Source organism: Crotalus tigris, unplaced genomic scaffold (genome assembly GCF_016545835.1).
Source record: "Crotalus tigris isolate CLP2741 ecotype Arizona unplaced genomic scaffold, ASM1654583v1 scf7180000018518.7366548510:968632, whole genome shotgun sequence".
In the NCBI taxonomy this organism is placed as follows: Eukaryota; Metazoa; Chordata; class Lepidosauria; order Squamata; family Viperidae; genus Crotalus; species Crotalus tigris.
Window position 1 is genome coordinate 239,936 of NW_024097054.1, and position 19,543 is coordinate 259,478.

General features: G+C 40.5%; 1 protein-coding gene across 4 annotated transcripts in view; it reads right to left on the reverse strand.

Moving 5' to 3' along the window:
* The window catches only part of FAM13A (family with sequence similarity 13 member A), a 144,349-nt gene that overhangs the window by 105,057 nt on the left and 19,749 nt on the right, over positions 1–19,543 (reverse strand). For all 4 annotated transcript variants that reach the window (XM_039353399.1, XM_039353400.1, XM_039353398.1 and 1 more), the window contains exons 5-6: positions 14,695–14,845; positions 9,071–9,151 (exon numbers count right to left, since the gene is read on the reverse strand). In XM_039353399.1, coding sequence (XP_039209333.1) covers positions 9,071–9,151; positions 14,695–14,845 — 232 coding nt within the window. The remainder of the gene's footprint in view (positions 1–9,070; positions 9,152–14,694; positions 14,846–19,543) is intronic.

Below are 19,543 nucleotides of genomic sequence, written 5' to 3' on the forward strand. Positions count from 1 at the left end.
ATCCGATACGACCATGGCAAGACATTGGCATGGACTTCCTGGTGGAGTTACCTAACGTAAAAGGTTACACGGTCATATGGACGGTAATAGACTTGTTTTCGAAACAGGCTCATTTTATACCCTGCAAAGGGCTGCCGTCTGCAGCGCAACTAGCGAAGCTATTTGTACAGCACGTTTATCGTATACATGGAGCTCCGCGACGGATCATATCAGACCGCGGGGTTCAATTCACAGCTCGATTCTGGCGCCAATTTCTGGCCTGTATTGGAACTACTCAAGGATTGAGCTCGGCATACCATCCATGTACCAACGGGGCAGCGGAACGGGCCAATGCGGCAGTGTCACGGTACCTACGCTGCTATGTCTCTCGTCAACAGACAGATTGGATGGAATATATACCCTTTGCCGAACTAGCTTACAACAATGCAGTGCATAAAAGCACCGGCTTAACCCCCTTTCAGGTGGTATATGGCTACGATCTAAATCCCGTACCAGGGTGTGAATCACTGGCATCCCTGGCCAAGAAGCCAGGGGACTGGATGTCCCGTGCTGACCAAGTATGGCATACAGTAAAGAAAGCACTGATACAGGCGGGACAAATAGCCAAGGAACAAGCAGATAAAGGTCGTAGAATGTCAACCCGGTTCCGAATAGGTGATCAGGTATATCTCTCGACCAAATATCTTAAGTTACAGGTACCCTGCAAGAAGTTGGCGCCGAAATACGTGGGTCCATTTCGCATAATACGCATCATTAATCCTGTTACGGTACAACTCCAACTGCCGGCCTTCCTTGGTAGAATACATCCGGTTTTCCACGTGAGTCTGTTGAAACCGATAGAGAGGAGAACTCATACAGATCCTCCTGGACCTATAGCTCCAGGACAGTATGAGATACAGGATGTCATGGACTCACGATGGCGGGGGGGCGAAATATACTACCTGATAGTATGGAAAGGATATCCCCTATCCGATGCTTCATGGGTGCAGAGTAAAAAGGTTTTCGCTCCGGAGCTGCTCCGAAAATACCATAAACTATGGCCACATAAACCGAAACCGAATGAGAGAGGGGGGGGGTTAGATGATATGTAAATACCATTAACTAAACGATGCTTTAACCTGTGATATTCTGTTCTAGGGGACCCCGTGGTGAGGGGGGGCCGAATGTCAGACCCAGTGTAAAGAACCTTGACTAAGCAGGCGGCGACGCTGCGGAGAAGGCTCGACGATACGGCGAGGCAGATGGGCGGCGCTAGAAATGCCGACGCTCAGCTGATGACGTCTCGCCTGCGGCGCGTGTCTAAAGACAGATTTAGGCTGCCGATGCCCCGTTAATGATAATCTACATGCAACGCGCGTCGAAAGGGGATTGAGCTGAATTGACTGCTTAACTGCTAAATTGAATTAACCGGGATGCTGGGTCTGACAGACATGAGGGTGTGGCGAGGGTGGAGTGGTGATTGGTAATTGGTAATTGGGGCGTACACTATGGGTGTGGTGGCGGGGCTTATTTAATACGCCGGAGTGGGAGGTTCCCCAGGGCTGACTTTCTTTTCAACTGAGCAACGTAATAAAGTCTGAAACTTCGTTGAATCCTGCATCGTTCCTAATTCTTGGGATCAGTTGCCTATAGTTAGGACGAGCTTACAATTTCATTTATCGTATACATGGAGCTCCGCTCCGACGCTGATCATATCTGGAGAGTCCGCGGGGTTCAATTCACAGCTCGATTCTGGCAGCCAAGGTTCTGGCCTGTATTGGAACTACTCAAGGATTGAGCTCGGCATCACCATCACATGTACCAACGGGGCAGCGGAACGGGCCAATGCGGCAGTGTCACGGTACCTACGCTGCTATGTCTCTCGTCAACAGACAGATTGGATGGAATATATACCCTTTGCCGAACTAGCTTACAACAATGCAGTGCATAAAAGCACCGGCTTAACCCCCTTTCAGGTGGTATATGGCTACGATCTAAATCCCGTACCAGGGTGTGAATCACTGGCATCCCTGGCCAAGAAGCCAGGGGACTGGATGTCCCGTGCTAACCAAGTATGGCATACAGTAAAGAAAGCGCTGATACAGGCGGGACAAACAGCCAAGGAACAAGCAGATAAAGGCCGTAGAATGTCAACCCGGTTCCGAATAGGTGATCAGGTATATCTCTCGACTAAATACCTTAAGTTACAGGTACCCTGCAAGAAGTTGGCGCCGAAATACGTGGGTCCATTTCGCATAATACGAATCATTAATCCTGTCACAGTACAACTCCAACTGCCGGCCTTCCTTGGTAGAATACATCCGGTTTTCCACGTGAGTCTGTTGAAACCGATAGAGAGGAGTACTCATACAGATCCTCCTGGACCTATCGCTCCGGGACAGTATGAGATACAGGATGTCGTGGACTCACGATGGCGGGGGGGCAAAATATACTACCTGATAGTATGGAAAGGATATCCCCTATCCGATGCTTCATGGGTGCAGAGTAAAAAGGTTTTCGCTCCGGAGCTGCTCCGAAAATACCATAAACTATGGCCACATAAACCAAAACCGAATGAGAGAGGGGGGGGGTTAGATGATATGTAAATATCATTAACTAAACGATGCTTTAACCTGTAATATTCTGTTCTAGGGGACCCCGTGGTGAGGGGGGGCCGAATGTCAGACCCAGTGTAAAGAACCTTGACTAAGCAGGCGGCGACGCTGCGGAGAAGGCTCGACGATACGGCGAGGCAGATGGGCGGCGCTAGAAATGCCGACGCTCAGCTGATGACGTCTCGCCTGCGGCGCGTGTCTAAAGACGGATTTAGGCTGCCGATGCCCCGTTAATGATAATCTACATGCAACGCGCGTCGAAAGGGGATTGAGCTGAATTGACTGCTTAACTGCTAAATTGAATTAACCGAGATGCTGGGTCTGACAGACATGAGGGTGTGGCGAGGGTGGAGTGGTGATTGGTAATTGGTAATTGGGGCGTACACTATGGGTGTGGTGGCGGGGCTTATTTAATACGCCGGAGTGGGAGGTTCCCCAGGGCTGACTTTCTTTTCAACTGAGCAACGTAATAAAGTCTGAAACTTCGTTGAATCCTGCATCGTTCCTAATTCTTGGGATCAGTTGCCTATAGTTAGGACGAGCTTACAATTTCATTTAATCATTGCAATATAAAAATCAACATTTTTGCAGCCAGAAAGCAAACCTCCTGGAAAGGTTTAGTGATGTAGTGTGTGTGTGTGTGGGGAGCTTGCTCCAGGAGGTTATCTCTTGCTCTGGGGAATGATTTGGGCTGAGTCTTTGGAGAGCTGAGAAGATAGCCTGTGTTCTGCCTGGATCCCGCATTATTATAGTCTTTGGAAGCGAAATGGGTCCTGATGCAGCTCCCAGTTATTTTCACCTTGATCTGTACTTGTGTATCTGGAAGTGTATTTCTGCCTAAAAGATCACCTCTGAGTTAATGACTGAAGGATTCATGCCATTTTTCTATTCCCTTTCTCTCACTGACCTCAGTTCTACATCAGGCCCTTAATCTTAATTGCGTATGGCCTCCTACATTCCCAAGACCTTTTTCCTAATTAGCAACAAAAACCCACATTGCTACAAACTTTCTTCTGCCTCATCTTGCCATCTCCTCTGAACAAATGTTTGTGTATACACACATGGTTGTGTGGAGACAGGGAGTGTATATTCAAGTCACAACAGCTGGGGAGAATCATGTTATAAACCCGAGAATCAGCTGAGATATCAGAGAATGGAGATCACTATGTGTGTACACGTGTACATATGTACAAATGTATGTCAGCATGCATATTTAAAGATAATTGTTATGCAGTTGATAATTGGACTTGAGGGGCTGTCTCATCCTTCAGGGATTGGCCCATCCTGCTCATGCCAGCAGAGGAGGCATGCTGCGGGCCCCATCGACTTGATTATTCAGGCTGGCGGGGTCCAGGAAAAGGCCTTCTTTACCATTGTACCTCCCTCTGGAACGTCTTGCACCCCACTGTGGGGTCAGCCCCATCCCTCCTGACCTTCTGTAAGGGCCTAAAGACCTGGCTCTGCCAGTTAGCTTGGGGCTCCCATGGGGGAGCATAATAGTGGAAGTGGTTGAACAATTAACAACAGATCCTACGTCCCCTGCTTATCCTGTCCCCGCCTTACCCATCTTTAATTGGATCATAGCAGTTGGCTTATATTAACTTATTTATGTTTTTAGTGGGTGTGTGTTTATGTTTGTGTGTGTATGTGTACTTACAGTCTTCTATGACTGTAAGCCGCCCAGTGTTACCTTGCGGTAAGATGGGCGGCTAATAAATTTGATAAACAAATAGTGTAAAATAATACCAACATATAATTGTTCATTATTTTAATTTTCGTCCTTCTCGCCATTTTTAAAATTTTCCAACACAGTTTCATTCCTCCATTTGCTATGAAATGCCCAACTCAAAGTCAAAGTCCTTGGACCAAAAAAAAAAGTTGTGTGCTCCGACCTAAAACAAAGCAGGAGAACCGGAACACATCAAGGGACAGAACAATACTGGCCAATTCCAACATCTGGAGAAAAGATTAATTTGAATCAGATTTGAGGCCTATACAATTCGCGGCTCTGCCCTCACTATGAGAAAAGAACTTGCGGGCCAAATAGGCAACCTTTCCTACTGTTGCTGAACAGATGTTGTTTTCTTCCTCTAGCATACCAATCAAAAGAACAACTGTCTTCTGTCAAGCACTCAGAAGAAAGGAGAGACACCCTTGCTAACTGAGGAAATGAACTTTTGCTCTAATAAACAAAAGAAAGGTTAATAATGAAAGTTGTTGGAGAAAAGCTGCTTTTCTTCTAGCTGGCAAAGAACTGAAAGAAAGACTTCACCCTGCCAACAAAAGTGCGTATAGTCCAGGCCATGGTTTTCCCAGTTGCAATGTATGGCTGTGAAAGTTGGACCATAAGAAAGGCTGAGTGCAAAAGAATTGAGGCCTTTGAACTATGGTGATGGAGAAGACTCCTGCGAGTCCCCTGGACTGCAAGGCGTTCAAACCGGTCAGTCCTAGAAGAGATCAACCCCGACTGCTCTTTAGAAGGCCAGATCCTGAAGTTGAAACTCAAATACTTTGGCCACATAATGAGAAGGAAGGACTCACTGGAGAAGGGCCTAATGCTGGGAAAGATTGAGGGCAATAGAAGAAGGGGACGACAGAGAATGAGATGGCTGGATGGAGTCACTGAAGCAGTAGGTGTGAACTTAAATGGACTCCAGAAGATGGTGGAGGACAGGAAGACCTGGAGGAATGTTGTCTATGGGGTCCAATGGGTCGGACACGACTTCGCAATTAACAACAACAACAACAACAGGCCACAAATTAGGTGAAGGACTTACTCCTCTCTCCCTGCAGTACAAATTCAATTTCATCTGGTCCAAACAAAACAATAACAAAACAGAGCAGCAAACCAATTTCGGACTGGCAAATTTCAACCCTTCTAGGTCTGATCGAACGATCTCTTTCTCTAAGTCATAGCTACAAAGCACGTGTGAAAAAAAACTGATGTGGCTGAAGAAACAACTCTATTTTCTGCCCCAAACCTTTTGCATTATATTATGTATCCAAAGCCAGAGAAAACATTTTTAAAGATTGGGCCATCAAAGCAGAATATTTCTACTCCTAGCTATATAGTTAACATTACTTTCAGCTTTTATTCCATATGTATCTGTTTTGCCAACGATCATCTCTGTTACATTAAGACAAGTGAACAAACTTGTCTTAAACTTGAAAAAAAGCTGTAGGCTGATAAAACATGAAATAAAGTCTACTTCCTTTCTCACTATTTTATTTCTGTGTTCCAAGAAAGGCTGGTGGGAGGAGGGGGAAAGAAAGGGGGAGGGTTAGGCTGGGAAATTATCCAAAATTTGGCTTTTGAGCATGCATGCTAAAAGATGTAGCAATAAAGCTCTGATTTATGCGCATGTTTCCATGTAAAACCATCACCACAAATTTGCATAAGTTCAAATTGCCTCAGACCACAAGAAAGTGCAAACCTCTAGCTATATGTATTAGATTCCAATGGCTATTTTTCCCTGCAACATATCTAAAGGTTGGAAAGTACTGAGAGAGGTAATCTCAAGGGTTTTAAGTGGGTTTGGCTGCTTTTACAATATATGATGGTAAGGCAGCTTGCTTAAACTGATAGAAAAAGTAAAGAAGGCCATTGGAGTCATACTGCATTATAATCTCTGAACTATACAATTGGAGAGAAAATATTTATGTCATTACTTTCTCCCCAAAGCATCCAAAACAGCTCATGAAATGTAAGAAAATTAAACTGGATTCACAAAATTGCACTTTGATGATTTGTTAATCTGGTGTTTACTAATTAAGCCGCAATTGATTGGATTCACATTAGTAATTAGGAATAATCAGCAAACAACAATTTGTAGTAGAGTGATTCAGGTAGCGGACTTAAATGGAGGAGGTGATGTTCAAGTTTATTTTTAATCATGGAAGCTCATGAAAGCCTTTCAGTCAGTGAAAAACCTGAAGGAGTCTGGGAACACCTTTTCCAGTTTTATTAAAATCACAAAAGTCTATGCTTTTAAATAAATAAATAAATATCAGTATAAAGATTGCTTGAAAGTGGGAGATACTTCCAATGTAATCTACCGGATCCCCTGCATGGATTGCCCTTGTGATTATATAGGACAGAGGGAAGGAAGCTAATCACCAGATTGCAAGAACATAAGCCAACGGTCAGACAAGGGAAACCCAAACTCATTGGTAGCCTCAGACTGCAATGAACAAAGACATACATTCAATTTTGCAGCTACTAAGTTTGTTGGACGAGCAGGCACAAAAACAGCCAGGGAAGTGATTGAAGCCTGGGAAACAGGCCCCTAGTCAGTCAACAGGAGTGCTGATTTACCACTAGCCTATCAAGTATTTAGAAGGCGAGGGCTGGGCAGCACAAGTAAATGACAGCTAACAACTTAAAAGCCAGGCATCAACACACCCCAATCAACATCTAAAAAGCCACTTGCAACAGGTACCATAAATACCACACACTCTGCTGGAGAGAAATCCCCTGAAGATGGGCTACAACACAAGTCCCAAAGCTCAGAAGACTAAATCTCTGGTCCCAGTGACGGACCCAGATTGGACATTATCCTGGGACACGTATATTCGCCTTCATTTGTGAAATAATAAAATAAAATAAAATAACTCTGAATTTTGGCTACTTTAGACTAACATGGCTTTCTTTCTACAACATTCCCAATGAGAAGCACCAAGTTTTTATACATTACCTTTTACTCCAACTCACCCCCATGATAAAACGAATGAAAACTACTTTAAGTTTCTGGAAGAAATGCCAGGCTATACACCTAAGAAATCTAACTCAAAACTGAATGTTCCTAAAAACTAGATAATTTAATCATTTGTCTCTGACGCTACATAAAACCATACTTAATGGTAGCATTTAAAATCAATGTGGAAAAAAGTTAGCAAGTCTGTTCAAGTATAGGTACAACAAATCCAAATTAGAGCAAATCAGATTTCTGACAAATTAGATGTATGAATGAAATGCCACTGAGGATTTAAACCATCTGCTCCACTCGAAAGCTGAACTTCCCTGTTCTCAGTTTGAAAAGAAGACATCACTAAAATTTCAACGCAAGTTTATTAATGTCGTTCAAATTGATCCTGAACTGAAAGGACAAATATTATAGGGCATTCTTGTAAGGCAAATATTTAATCTGTAGTAATTCCAAATTCACTGGGATTCCAGAAGAGGACATCTGTATCTAAGCAAATCTACCTCTACCTTTTTATCATGCCTGTTCTTATATCTTCAAAAGCTATCAATTTAAGTGATCCTTGAGTGCAGCATAACTGTAAAGTGCAGAACATTGAGTGATATATTTTTGATAGGTGGGTCAATAAGGCATTTATTGCCAAAATTAAATTCAGTTCCCAAACACTGAAGCAAGTGTGGCATGGCTAAAATTCCTTGGCATTTTGTCAAAGCATTGTGTATACGTGCACACACTTGGCAAGTAGGTGTTTACAGAACAAAACCTATTGTAGATGGGGTCATTTCTAAGAAATATTCATTATTTGTCTGGTGATTTAAGAAAAAAAGTGTCCAAGAATGTATAGTGTCCAAGAATGTATTTACTCTGAAGCAATCCACAAAAGACAAGTGGGAACTAGTGGAATCACAAAACATGTGATCCTAGAGTTGGAAGAAGGCAGTTAGACCATTTAATCCAAATTACTACTCAGTGCAGGAAGCCAAATTAAAACATCCATGGCAGGTGGCTGTTTGGCTTTCCCCTGAGGACAAACAACGAAGGGAAGAGCATAATTTCCCCAAATGTTCGTTTATACTGTTGAACTGCTCTGACCTTTAGGGTTGTTGTTTGTTTTTTTTTTCTGCATCTGGGAATGATGGAGTACATGTCTTGACTTTTAAGTCATATTCTGTCAGCCTTGTGAGACAGTCCAGACAAGAACGACCTTGGGCACCAAGAAAGCACTAGCTCTATCTTTAATGTAAATTCATATTAACAGAAGCCTCCAAGAATGAAAGTACCTATATCCCCTCTAAACTGTACAATTCAAAAAATTAGGGAGAGTCTCTTCTGAGATGTTTGTGATGCCCCCATTCCTTCTGCAGGCTTAGCTGTCTCTTAATTGATCTCTGCCTATCTGCAGCTCTTTGTCCTGTCTCCCAAGGCCATTCTCACATACCATTACATTTTCTTTCAGGCATTTGAAGACCGCTATTATATCCTCTCCCAGAGCTCCCTTTAAAAAGCTAAAGTTGCTCAGCTCCTTCAATTTTTCTTCCCAAGAGTTACCTTCTAGTCTTCTTCTCATTGCTCTTCTCTAACTCTGTTCCAATATGCCCAAATGCTTCTAAAAATATTTACAATTGTTTTTATATTTCTATTTTATTACATTGTAAGCCACCCAGAGTCACTTTTGATAGTGAGATGGGTGGCATTTAAATTTAATAAATAATGCAGATTAAAAGGAAAATAAAAAGCAGGCAACAAAAAATTAATAAACTTATTTTTCTGTACCTTTGTTCTTGGTTTTGGCTTGGGCTTTTCTGCCTCAAGGCTCTTCAGCAAGATTGGCGGAGATGTCTTGCAACTAGCCTCCTATCAGGAAACATCAAAAGGAATTAATAAAAATATGTCTGGAGATACATCCTGAAACAAGAACAGACTGTCGCTTCGCTTGACAGGCATTTGAGTTTAAAATAGAGAGATGCATTGAAATGTTCTCTTCCACTTGTGTGAAATGATTTTTTTTAAATCACAACTATATTGACTAAAAAGAAACACCTCAAAATGAAACTCCTGCATCCCGCATTCCTGATCTATTTCATCCAAAGCTGCAAATGGAAATCCAAGCTTAGCAGTAGGCTAGTATTTATATTAACTGAATTCAAGCAGATAGGACTGCCGTATCGCCAACATATTAAGCAGACCCTAATGTTGCGATTTGTTTTAAGATTTGGTAGGGTATACTGGGCTTGCGAGAAAGAGGCTGGGATTATGTTTGTAAAACATTATGTTGCAAATATTATGATGGGTTAAGAAAGAAAAACTACAGCACCATCATGAGAGAAATAATTTATAATGCTGAGTATCAGAAGGGCTTAAAGACCAAAACACAGAAACTGTGCGGAATCATTGCTGCATCTTCAGTACATAAAAGCTCAGATCATTATCCATCTGTGTGACATCATAACTTAGCTGCAGTTTGACAGTGCTCTCCTCAAAGTTATTGATAAGACAAAAAATGTTTATATGATTTGTTAAGATATTCAGATGCTGTAACATATAGCAATAGCACATAGACCTATATACCACCCTATATGCTTTATAGCACTTTCTGGATGGTTTACAATGTCAGCATATTGCCCCCAACAATCTAGATCCTCACTGTACTGAACTTGAAAGGATGGAAGGCTGATTCAATCTTGAGCCCCAACAAGATCGAACTCCATGCGGTGGGCAGAGTTTGCTTGCAATACTGCAGTCTAACCACTGCACCACCAGGACTCCTCTGATGCAGTGGTTAGAACATATAGCCTTACTTATAAAACTTTAAAGCTACCTATAAAGATAAGAATCATGCAGGAAATGGTTTTCCTGTAATAACTCTATGAAAGTAAAAATTGAATTCTGAGTTCTGAAGCAAGAGAAAAAAAATCAGTGGCTTTAACCTTCAGTTTTAAAGAATACCCGGAAATATTATCAATAGTCAAGAAAATAAAGGAAAATTAACCCAGAGTTCTCACCCAAGGCACAAATAACCGTGCTCAAATGGTCATATTTTGGACTTATTATGTGAAGACTCAACTCCCTCGAGAAATCAGTAATGTTGAGAAAAGCAGAAGGAAAGGGAGGATGACCAATAGCAAGATGGATGGATTATGGCAGCAATGGCTGTACCATTAGAAAACATGAAGGGCCAGGCTGGGGAAAAGATCATCTTGGAGAAGGATTTATTTTATGAAGTCACCATGACCTTTTTGTCTGTTTGTTTGCATTCAGGCTGCTTATTATTTTTTTTAAAATAGTTTTCACTGATTTTTAATTGTAAGACACCCACAATCGTTGGGAGTTGGGCAGCCTATACATTGTATAAACAAACAAATCTGATGGCTCATAATTCATAGAAAATAATAGGGGGAAGTTATCTAGAGCGGCAGTATCATTAGAAAGATATGTCAAATTGAATGAAATAAAATAAATGAAATAAAATAAAATAATGTCACTCTCCTTGGCATCTGTACAGGATGCTAAAGGAAAGACCACAGAAGCTCATAAACTTTCACCTAGAAGGGAGTGTATTTTAACCTCACTAGGGAAGAATATCCCAATGATTTTTTTTCTTGTTCTATTTTTTTTTTAGAAAAAATATCCATCTGCTCAACGAAATACTAAAAATGATCTGCAAGAATTAAATGTTCTCTTGAAAAGAAATAATCAAAATTTTGTTCATAATGCTAAACATGCCCAGCTCTACTATGTACCTGTTAGGTTTAGTCTGTTCCACTAATGGCAGAGGAGAACCAACAGTGCAGTAGCAATGATAGTCAACTCATATCAAAGGCAGGTTTGTTTATAACCCTAAGCCATGTTAAAACTGGTTATGTTTGATCTTAACACTGCCCTGAAACTCAATTATTGTGGCTTAGTATTATATATGAACCAGTCTGTTTCAGTAATTTTAGATGAAAAATTTAATTTAGCCTTATGGGTGAATGCATTCAAGTGATTAGATGGTATTTCTGGCATCAACTCAAAAAATGACCTGGAAGTTTTCTTAATTAAATTAACATCTGGAATACATTACATCTGACAGGAAAGGAATTATTACCAGACAATGACCAATTGCCTTATGATAAACGCTTTCACCAGCAACAGGAAGGGGGGGGACATATTAAAGAGAAAAAAAATTGGCACAATGCTATGGAAAATGTAATATGCACTAAGCCAGGTTCGTTTGCTCTTTTCTCTAATCCAGCGGTTCTCAACCTATGGGTCGCGACCCCATTTGGGGTCGATCAACCATTTTACGGGGGTCGCGAAACAACACGATCCGCCATTTCCCCCCAGGGGTCGCCGCCGCGTATGCGCGCCGCGCATGGGGGCGCGTCTGTGTGACGGGGGTCGCCGTCACACGAAGATTGAGAACCGCTGCTCTAATCCAACCAATTCAAACAAAATGTGAGCAACTGTTCCTTATTACCCAATCTGTTTGTATGCCTCTGTTATAGTTAAATCATCACCATAACCCTTACCACAAAGTACTTTGCCAAACTTCTCTGGAGACTTAACTAAAATCTTTCTCACACTTCTTAATTAAAATATAAGCTCATTACAGGTTAATGCACATAAAAAGGGCATTAGAACAGGGGTCCCCAAGCCCTGGTCCATGGACCAGTACTGGGCTGCGGCATGCCAGCAACTGGTCTGCACAAACAAGCAAAGCCCTATCCGCGGGATGTAGGCAGCACACAAAACCACGCACCCTCCAGTCCGTGGAAAAACCTCTCTCCACGGAACCAGTCCCTGGTGCCCAAAAGGTTGGGGACCTCTGCATTAGAAGATACCATTTCAAATTATTAATGTGCTTCTGTTTCAAGACTATGATTGCCTGACAAGTCTATCTCAACTATGCATAAATAAGACTCTGTGCTGTCCATTTGAAAAGGTATTTCAGTGTAAGTTCTCCTTTTATAGTTTCCTAGTCTAATATTTACTTATTAGTTAATGTGTTACGTTGGACATACATCCATGAGCAGAGAATCTGAAATAACACCACCTTCTCTCCCAGAGTGATTATATTCCTGTATGTCAAACCTTTTTATCAATGTGTATATTCCACATATATTCTACAGCTGGATTACAAAAATAAAGTATAATACTTCAAAAAACTGGAATATCTGTGCAGTGTTTTATTTCATGGCTTTCCTGTAACCTTCCAAAGTTGTGCTAATTTAAGAATCAAGTAAAAATGTACAACTTTAACACAGTTCTTTTTATGGTCTTTCTTGAGTTTTGTGGCTATAGTGTCACCAGTCAAAGATTAGACGATCTTACCAAGAAAGTAAGCAAATAAAAGATTCATTCTCCCTGATCAAACATTCTCTTCCCAAATATATTCCTCCCTCTCTCTCTCACCAGGCTTTTATTTCTCCATCAATTTATAATCAGCAACAAGAACTATAAAAGCTTAAAGAGAGGCAAACTTTCAACTCCCATGAATGTATGTGCATTTGTCTCTTGGTTTACAAAATAGTCTCCAAGATAGTTTGTTGTATGACTCATAGCAAAAAGCCAATTATTTTACATCATTATCACAAATGCTAAAAAGCCCAAAACAACTCTAGTTACATGGCTGCTGGCTTTCGTTTGGACATAACACCAGTCAAGGACATATCTTATTTTCCAAGGCTGCTTCCTATTCAACCTAAACAATGGTCAGAGTCTCAGATTAACTAGCACTCATAAAGATAAAAGACACTGTTTTGTATACAAGTGAACAGCACAAATGTTAACCGGTAAATAATGATCACAACAACTTTACTTGAAACAGCTTACATCTTGCGATGATATGTTTAACATCATCAAACAATATCTGCTTATCCCAAGTCCTTAGGAAGGACTCCATAGGAAGATAAAAATACCAAATCCAGTCTAAATATCTGGCTGGCTGTGCGATGAACCATAATAAATTGCATCAATGTTTACACATACTTTATTTTTTGATAATCCGGCGTCACTAGTCTGTTTTAAACTTGCATTTAGGGTATAGACCTAATAACGAATGGGATAGGAGAAGAGAAAGGAGAAAAGCAAAATGATTTTGGAGTATAAGAGCAAACCCAGGGATGAATTGCATAGATTTGTTCGGGGAAAATACAAGTGTTGGCTTTTGATGGATGACTGTTGAGTCATCTGTTCCTATTAGTGTTTAAGTAGACTGGAGAATTTAATATTATTGGGAAATCTGCCCATATGGAAACGTTTCAGGAAATCAAGCTCTGCTAGAGATCCAAGTGTAAATGATTGGATAGCAAAGGCCTAAACAGTTATAGTCTTTGGTGTTCTCTGAGCTTGCTTGTTTTCTTGCAGACGTTTCATTACCCAAACTAGGTAACATCATCAGTGCCAGGGCTAGTTTGAGTAATGAAATGTCTGCAAGAAAACAAGCAAGTTCAGAGAGCACCAAGGACCCTCATGTCAACCCTGAGCTATAAATATTCTTCTTTATCAGTTATAGTCTTCTGGTATTGGATTCCATTCTTAAAAGGTCTGGGGCTGGACTGCCAAAGAGATCATTAGGTGCAGAATTTAATGATGAGCTAAAGAAAATGGGCTGAAGAACTCAGAGAGCAGAGGGGAAATTAACAAGAACCCCACTGGCAGAGGCAGAGAAGAAAGCTATCTGGCTGTAGCTCTGGTGTTTTCCTCTTGGCTTTCAGGCTCTCATTAGAATCAAAACCAAACAATTCAGCAACTTGATTTCAGCTATAATATGGCATTCTATTACTTCTTTGAGGATACCCTTATTAAGCTTTTATCCTTTTTCTTTTGCAATACAGTGATACCTTGGTATTCAGCGGCTTTGAAACTCAGTGAATTTGCTACTCAATGCATTTTAACACAAAAATTTTGTCCTGGTACTCATGGTTTGTTTGGCACTCAATGCACAAGCTAGAACTTGTCGGTGTTGGCTGCCTTGTGACTCACTACATTATTCCTTATGGGGAAAAAATGTTTGGTACTCATTGTTTTTGGTACTCATTGTGCTTCCTGAAATCAGTTAACAATGAGTCCTGTATTTCCTGCTCGGAATTTTAGCCCAGATCAATGAAACCAGTCCTTTGCGCTGTTTTTCTCCCATTCCTTTGGTTTTTGCTTCCCGGAGCTGTATTCTGTATTCTGATTTATTAAACAAGCTCCTGGATGCAGATATACATACTCATACATGGGTGAACACACACAATAAAAAAACAACAGAAAAGTGAGTAACGTACAGTTTTGATCAATGAAAAGGTATAAAAAATTAAAAGTCCCCAAGCCTGAATCTCTTCATTCTGACCATGTTACTCTGACACTTATTATACTGACCTTGTTTATAGAAAGTCATGGTTTATAGAAAGAATGGTTCAAACACTCACTTTCACCAATATAATTTTTGGTGACTCCTTGCATCCTCCTTCCTTCTTCTGATGCTCCCATTCAAACAAGGGACTGTAGTTTTCCAGCATGTAGACCATGATTTTGTTACAGATTTCCTGCTGCTTCATCCCTTCAAAGCCAGGTGGAACACTGCAAGACAAAATGAAGCAGTCAATATATAAAGCAAGTTGACAGCATCAAGCACTGTGTTTTCTTTTGTAATGGCCTGAAATGAGGCAAATCAATGCCAGTCAAAGGGGGGAATCACAAAATAAGAGGGATGGGTCTGAACCATATTTGTTCTTGGACAGATTTAAGTGGTTTACAGAGTCAGCATATTGCTCCCAACAATCTGGTTCTCATTTTACCGACCTCGGAAGGATGGAAGGCTGATTCAATCTTGAGACCCAACAGGATCGAACTCCAGGCTATGGGCAGAATTTCCCTGCAATGCTGCATACCAACCACTGCGCCACCAGGGCAGTAAAACTATGTAACTATATAACTAGGATGCCTGCTAGGATGGTCCCCTAAAAAGTTATGGAAGATGAGTTCCAGAGGACTTCGGAGCAGAATCAAATGCATGCAAGTGGAGGTGCATTTTGATAGCTGGAGAACATGCGTACTATTTGGAGAAGGTTGAAGGTATAATAGCAAAATAACAATGCAAAGTACGATGGCCTTGCTAAATCAAAAAAGCAGAAGATCATGACAAGGATTTTCAGCTACTGTTGCCAGGGTAGAAAAAAGATATGTGGGAGTCACATCATGAAGGCTACTTCAAGTGAAGATAAGAGCCTCCCGTGATTGCTCATGATGATAGGAATCAGAGACCAAAAGCTAGTAGAATCTATTGTTGCAATAAAATTTCTTCCCCTCTGTCATTGAACAGCATGCCACCTGGCCATACTGCAAGCTGATTCTAAAACATCTGTCACTTGCAAAAGTAATTACTAAAAATGCCCTTTTAGAGTCAGGCAACCAGTTCCAAGGTTCTTTGGGTACCAGCCCACCTGTTCAAATGTATTTTAGCATGAAATAGAGTCTTTTGAATAATCCTCTTTGGGAAACTTAAGAGGCTTCAAGCTCTTTCCCACATATATTCTCTTCAGCTTATTATGAACAAAACTAGCTTGAAATCTTTCTCACTTGACTTGACCTACACCCTGATAAAAACCTTGCTCATAATATCAATCTCCTTAATTAGTTCTGGGTCAGTTTCATAATTTACACTGAATTTCAGTAGAAGAACTGAATAGCAATTTAAGTGGCAAATATTACCTGCCTTGTAAAAGTTATTTAATGTTAGAAGAGGGAAAAGAATTGAAACAGAGAAGGATGGTTATGTATGCATAGCTGCTCAAAAGGAAGACATGATTTGTCCACTCCAAAAAGAGCTCAGAAACAGATGATAGTTTGCTTTCATGGACTTACTGCCAGTAAATTCTAAGACAATCCTTCCATTAAAATAAAATAATAAAATAGTATGGAGAAGAAAACATACTTTTTCACTTTTGCATTCCTGCAGTAGTTTTACACAATTTATTTTCAAAACCAACAATTTACACTTATTTTGGCTGAAGGCCAACCAAGGCAACTAATACTATGTCATTTTTTTTTTTAAAAAAAAGAGGCACCGTAACAAATCAAAGCAATTCAGTGAAACAAGGAAAAGCAAAATTAATAAAAGAATGAGAGTCAGTTTGATTCTGGTGTTTTGCTAACACTATCAAATACAGAAAATGATAGAGCCAAAATAGATTCATCATCAGCTCAGCATCCCTGCCACCGAAAGCCTTGCGATATCTTTGTTTGCTGGGGCTGCAATTAAATTGTCCCTGCTGCTGGTGGAAATTTGGCCGAAAAACCTCTGAGGTTGCCTATTCTTTGTACCTTTCTCTTGGACATTTTATAGCCTATTAAGAGAAATCTTTTTAATTCTGCTTCCCGCTATTAATAAGTAAATAGAGACTGCTATTCTAAATACACAAATCCAATTTAAATCAAGTGGTTATACTATTGAGTAAATAGATTTTGGCTGTTTAAACCTGCTTTAAACAAAAAACTGTGTTGCAAGCTTTCCCCCCACCCCTTTAATCTCTCATATTATTAACGCTGTGAGTGGTCCATTTTCTTTTTTTCCTGAAAACTCTTGCACAATGGGTGGTGTCCTCTTTGGCTCAGGAAACATTTTCTTCATCACACGCAAGAATTTTGATTGGGAAAGACACCCTTTGCAACACTGCATCCAAGGGAGAAAGAAGATTTGATAAGAAAATGGTGTCACACTTTGCCAGCCAGGCTTTAGTTAAACCATTTCCAATTACTCAGGAGCAAATTGCTATACTTTACTGGCACTGCCCTTATCTGTTTATTTTTAGCTCAATGCCTCACATAACTTTCCAAGAAATGATAGGCAGGAACTTCTGAAGGCTCTGATTCTTGGCTATATTTTGAAGCGGGAGAAGATATGTTCTTCCGTCCTATCAAATAACACTAGAATTGCGCCGATGCTCTTTTGACAGTAGTAAGTTGATCAATTTTACACTGTGCCTTTAAATTGGACAGGAACCCCAGATTTGGCAATTACTACATTCATATCAAAGTGCAACCTGGTGACCAACAGATACCGGTATAGTAATCCTCATCTTATACCAACATAGGGACTGGAAAATTCATCATTAAGCGATGCAATCATTAAATGAGGTATCACATGACCAGAACATGATTTTACAACCTTTTTTGCCACAGCCGTTAAGCGAACCATACATAGTTGTAAAGTAAAACTTCATGTGACCCACAAACTTGTGACTTCCTTCCGGCTTCCCCATTGATTTTGTTTGTTGGAAGCTGGCTGGGAAGCTTGCAAATGGTGATCACGTGACGTTGGGACACAGCAACTGTTGAAAATCCAGTCTGGTCACTGAGTATTCAGATCATAAGCATGTGGCCATGGGGATGCTGCAATGTTTATAAGTGGGAGGACTTATAAATAACTTTTTTCAGTGTCATTCTAATTTTTAACAGTCACTAAATGAATGGTCATTAAGCAAGGAGACCTATATGTTATTACACAGAACAGACAAAAACCTGGGAAATTTAAGAGTATATTCAAAGGGATGAAAGATAAGATTTGTAAAACAAATAAACACTCCCATTTTTTTCTTTGCAATTCCATTAAATCAAAATCTCAAGATTTGCCGTGTCTAAGGCATGACAGGGCCTGATTTCTTTGTAGAAATCTGGATGCATTGAAATCATTGCTCATTTTTCTTCCCACCCCACAAATCTGGGATAATGCTAAAATGATTATGTCCTGTTTCCTCAAAATTCCCCACTAATTATGCTTTTTAAAGAACTCATTTTTCAGTAAAGCAAAGCTGATGAAATCAGGGAATAGGACTCGGAAGGTTGAGAACTTGAGAAATACTGGAAAAAGGGGGAAAAAGAAACTTGAGATTATGAACATTTAGCTGTAAACATTAACGGATCATCTTCTCTCTCTATTTTATTAATATTTGGGCGAGCTGTGTGCTCTATCTAAGCTGTAGAAAAAGTACTTCCATGGTTAGATCCAACAAATTAGTTTCCTACAGCAGAGTCAGAATATTTGACTGTGGGGCAGGTCCCTGGAGATGTCATCTTACAATCAGTCCCTGCTGGAAATGATTTTTCTATAGTCCTGCTGAAAGAGGCTTTTATCAAGGAGGACATGGAAGATCTTGTGGAAATCCTACAGATATCTGCCATAAGTACATTAATATCGAGGGTAGCTAATGTGGCTTCTAATGAAATAGACCATAATTCCTTGTGGTGCAAGCTTCTTCTGAATCTCCTAGTCTAGTTTGATGTCCATCTTGTCCACTTGGAGGCCAGTGAAGCTTTGTAGTCTAGGTACAGCTGTTGAAAGAAAGTCCTTTGAAGCTCCAAACTCCTACTCCACTTAGGTAGATTTTGTTTGCTTGCCAGTTGTTCAGTGTGTGCCAATTCCCCTTTCATCGGAATTGGGGCAGAAAGAAGTGAGGATTGCTTTCAGGCTCTAGTAACAAATCTAATTCGCTTCTTGTGAAGCTTGGGTCCAAGCAGAAAGTGCTAACTGGAAGATGCATAACTCTTTTTTGTCCAAGAGCATCTATTTCTGCACCGCTTAGGGATATAAGGCACAGTCTTCAGGTCCTCTTAAATTTAAGACTGCCAGAAATTGCAAATAGTTCTCCTGCAGAAATAAAGAACAGACATTTGTGTGACTCCAGCTGTTTCAAAGTAGACTGGGGAGCTGTTATGACACGTCTGTTCCCCACCCTTGGATTTAGAAATGAAAATAGAGAAGATAAAAAGTAGTGGCCTTGATTGGCTCTTCTATCAATAAATATTGGAGAATGTACTTATAACCATCCTGTTCTGATCCTTTTCCATCACCACCGTGGGTGACCTCTGGTGGTGAATAATAAAGAGGAGACAGGACACCTAGAAAAGCTATCTTTAATCTCTATTCTGGAAGTGGAGAAAATAATTAAGCAATCTGCTAAACCTCTCAGTTCTCTCTGGACACCACAGTTAATAGTGATGGGAGAGTTAGCTTTGTCTCAAAGAGCTCTGTTTCATTTTACACTAAAATGAATGTCTTTTAGGCAAGTTGCCACAGTTAACTGACTGGATTAGAGTAGTGTATTCATTAGGTCAGTTAGGTGTGTCAAGAAACAGGTCTCGCACTAGTTTTGGGAATTAGAAGAAAGAAGGAAAGGCATACAGTAGATCTCTGTGCCAGATGGCAGTAGAGACATTTATACTAAAGCTAATCGAATTTGGTGCAAACCTGTAAAAGACACCTGCCAATTGCTGAGTCAC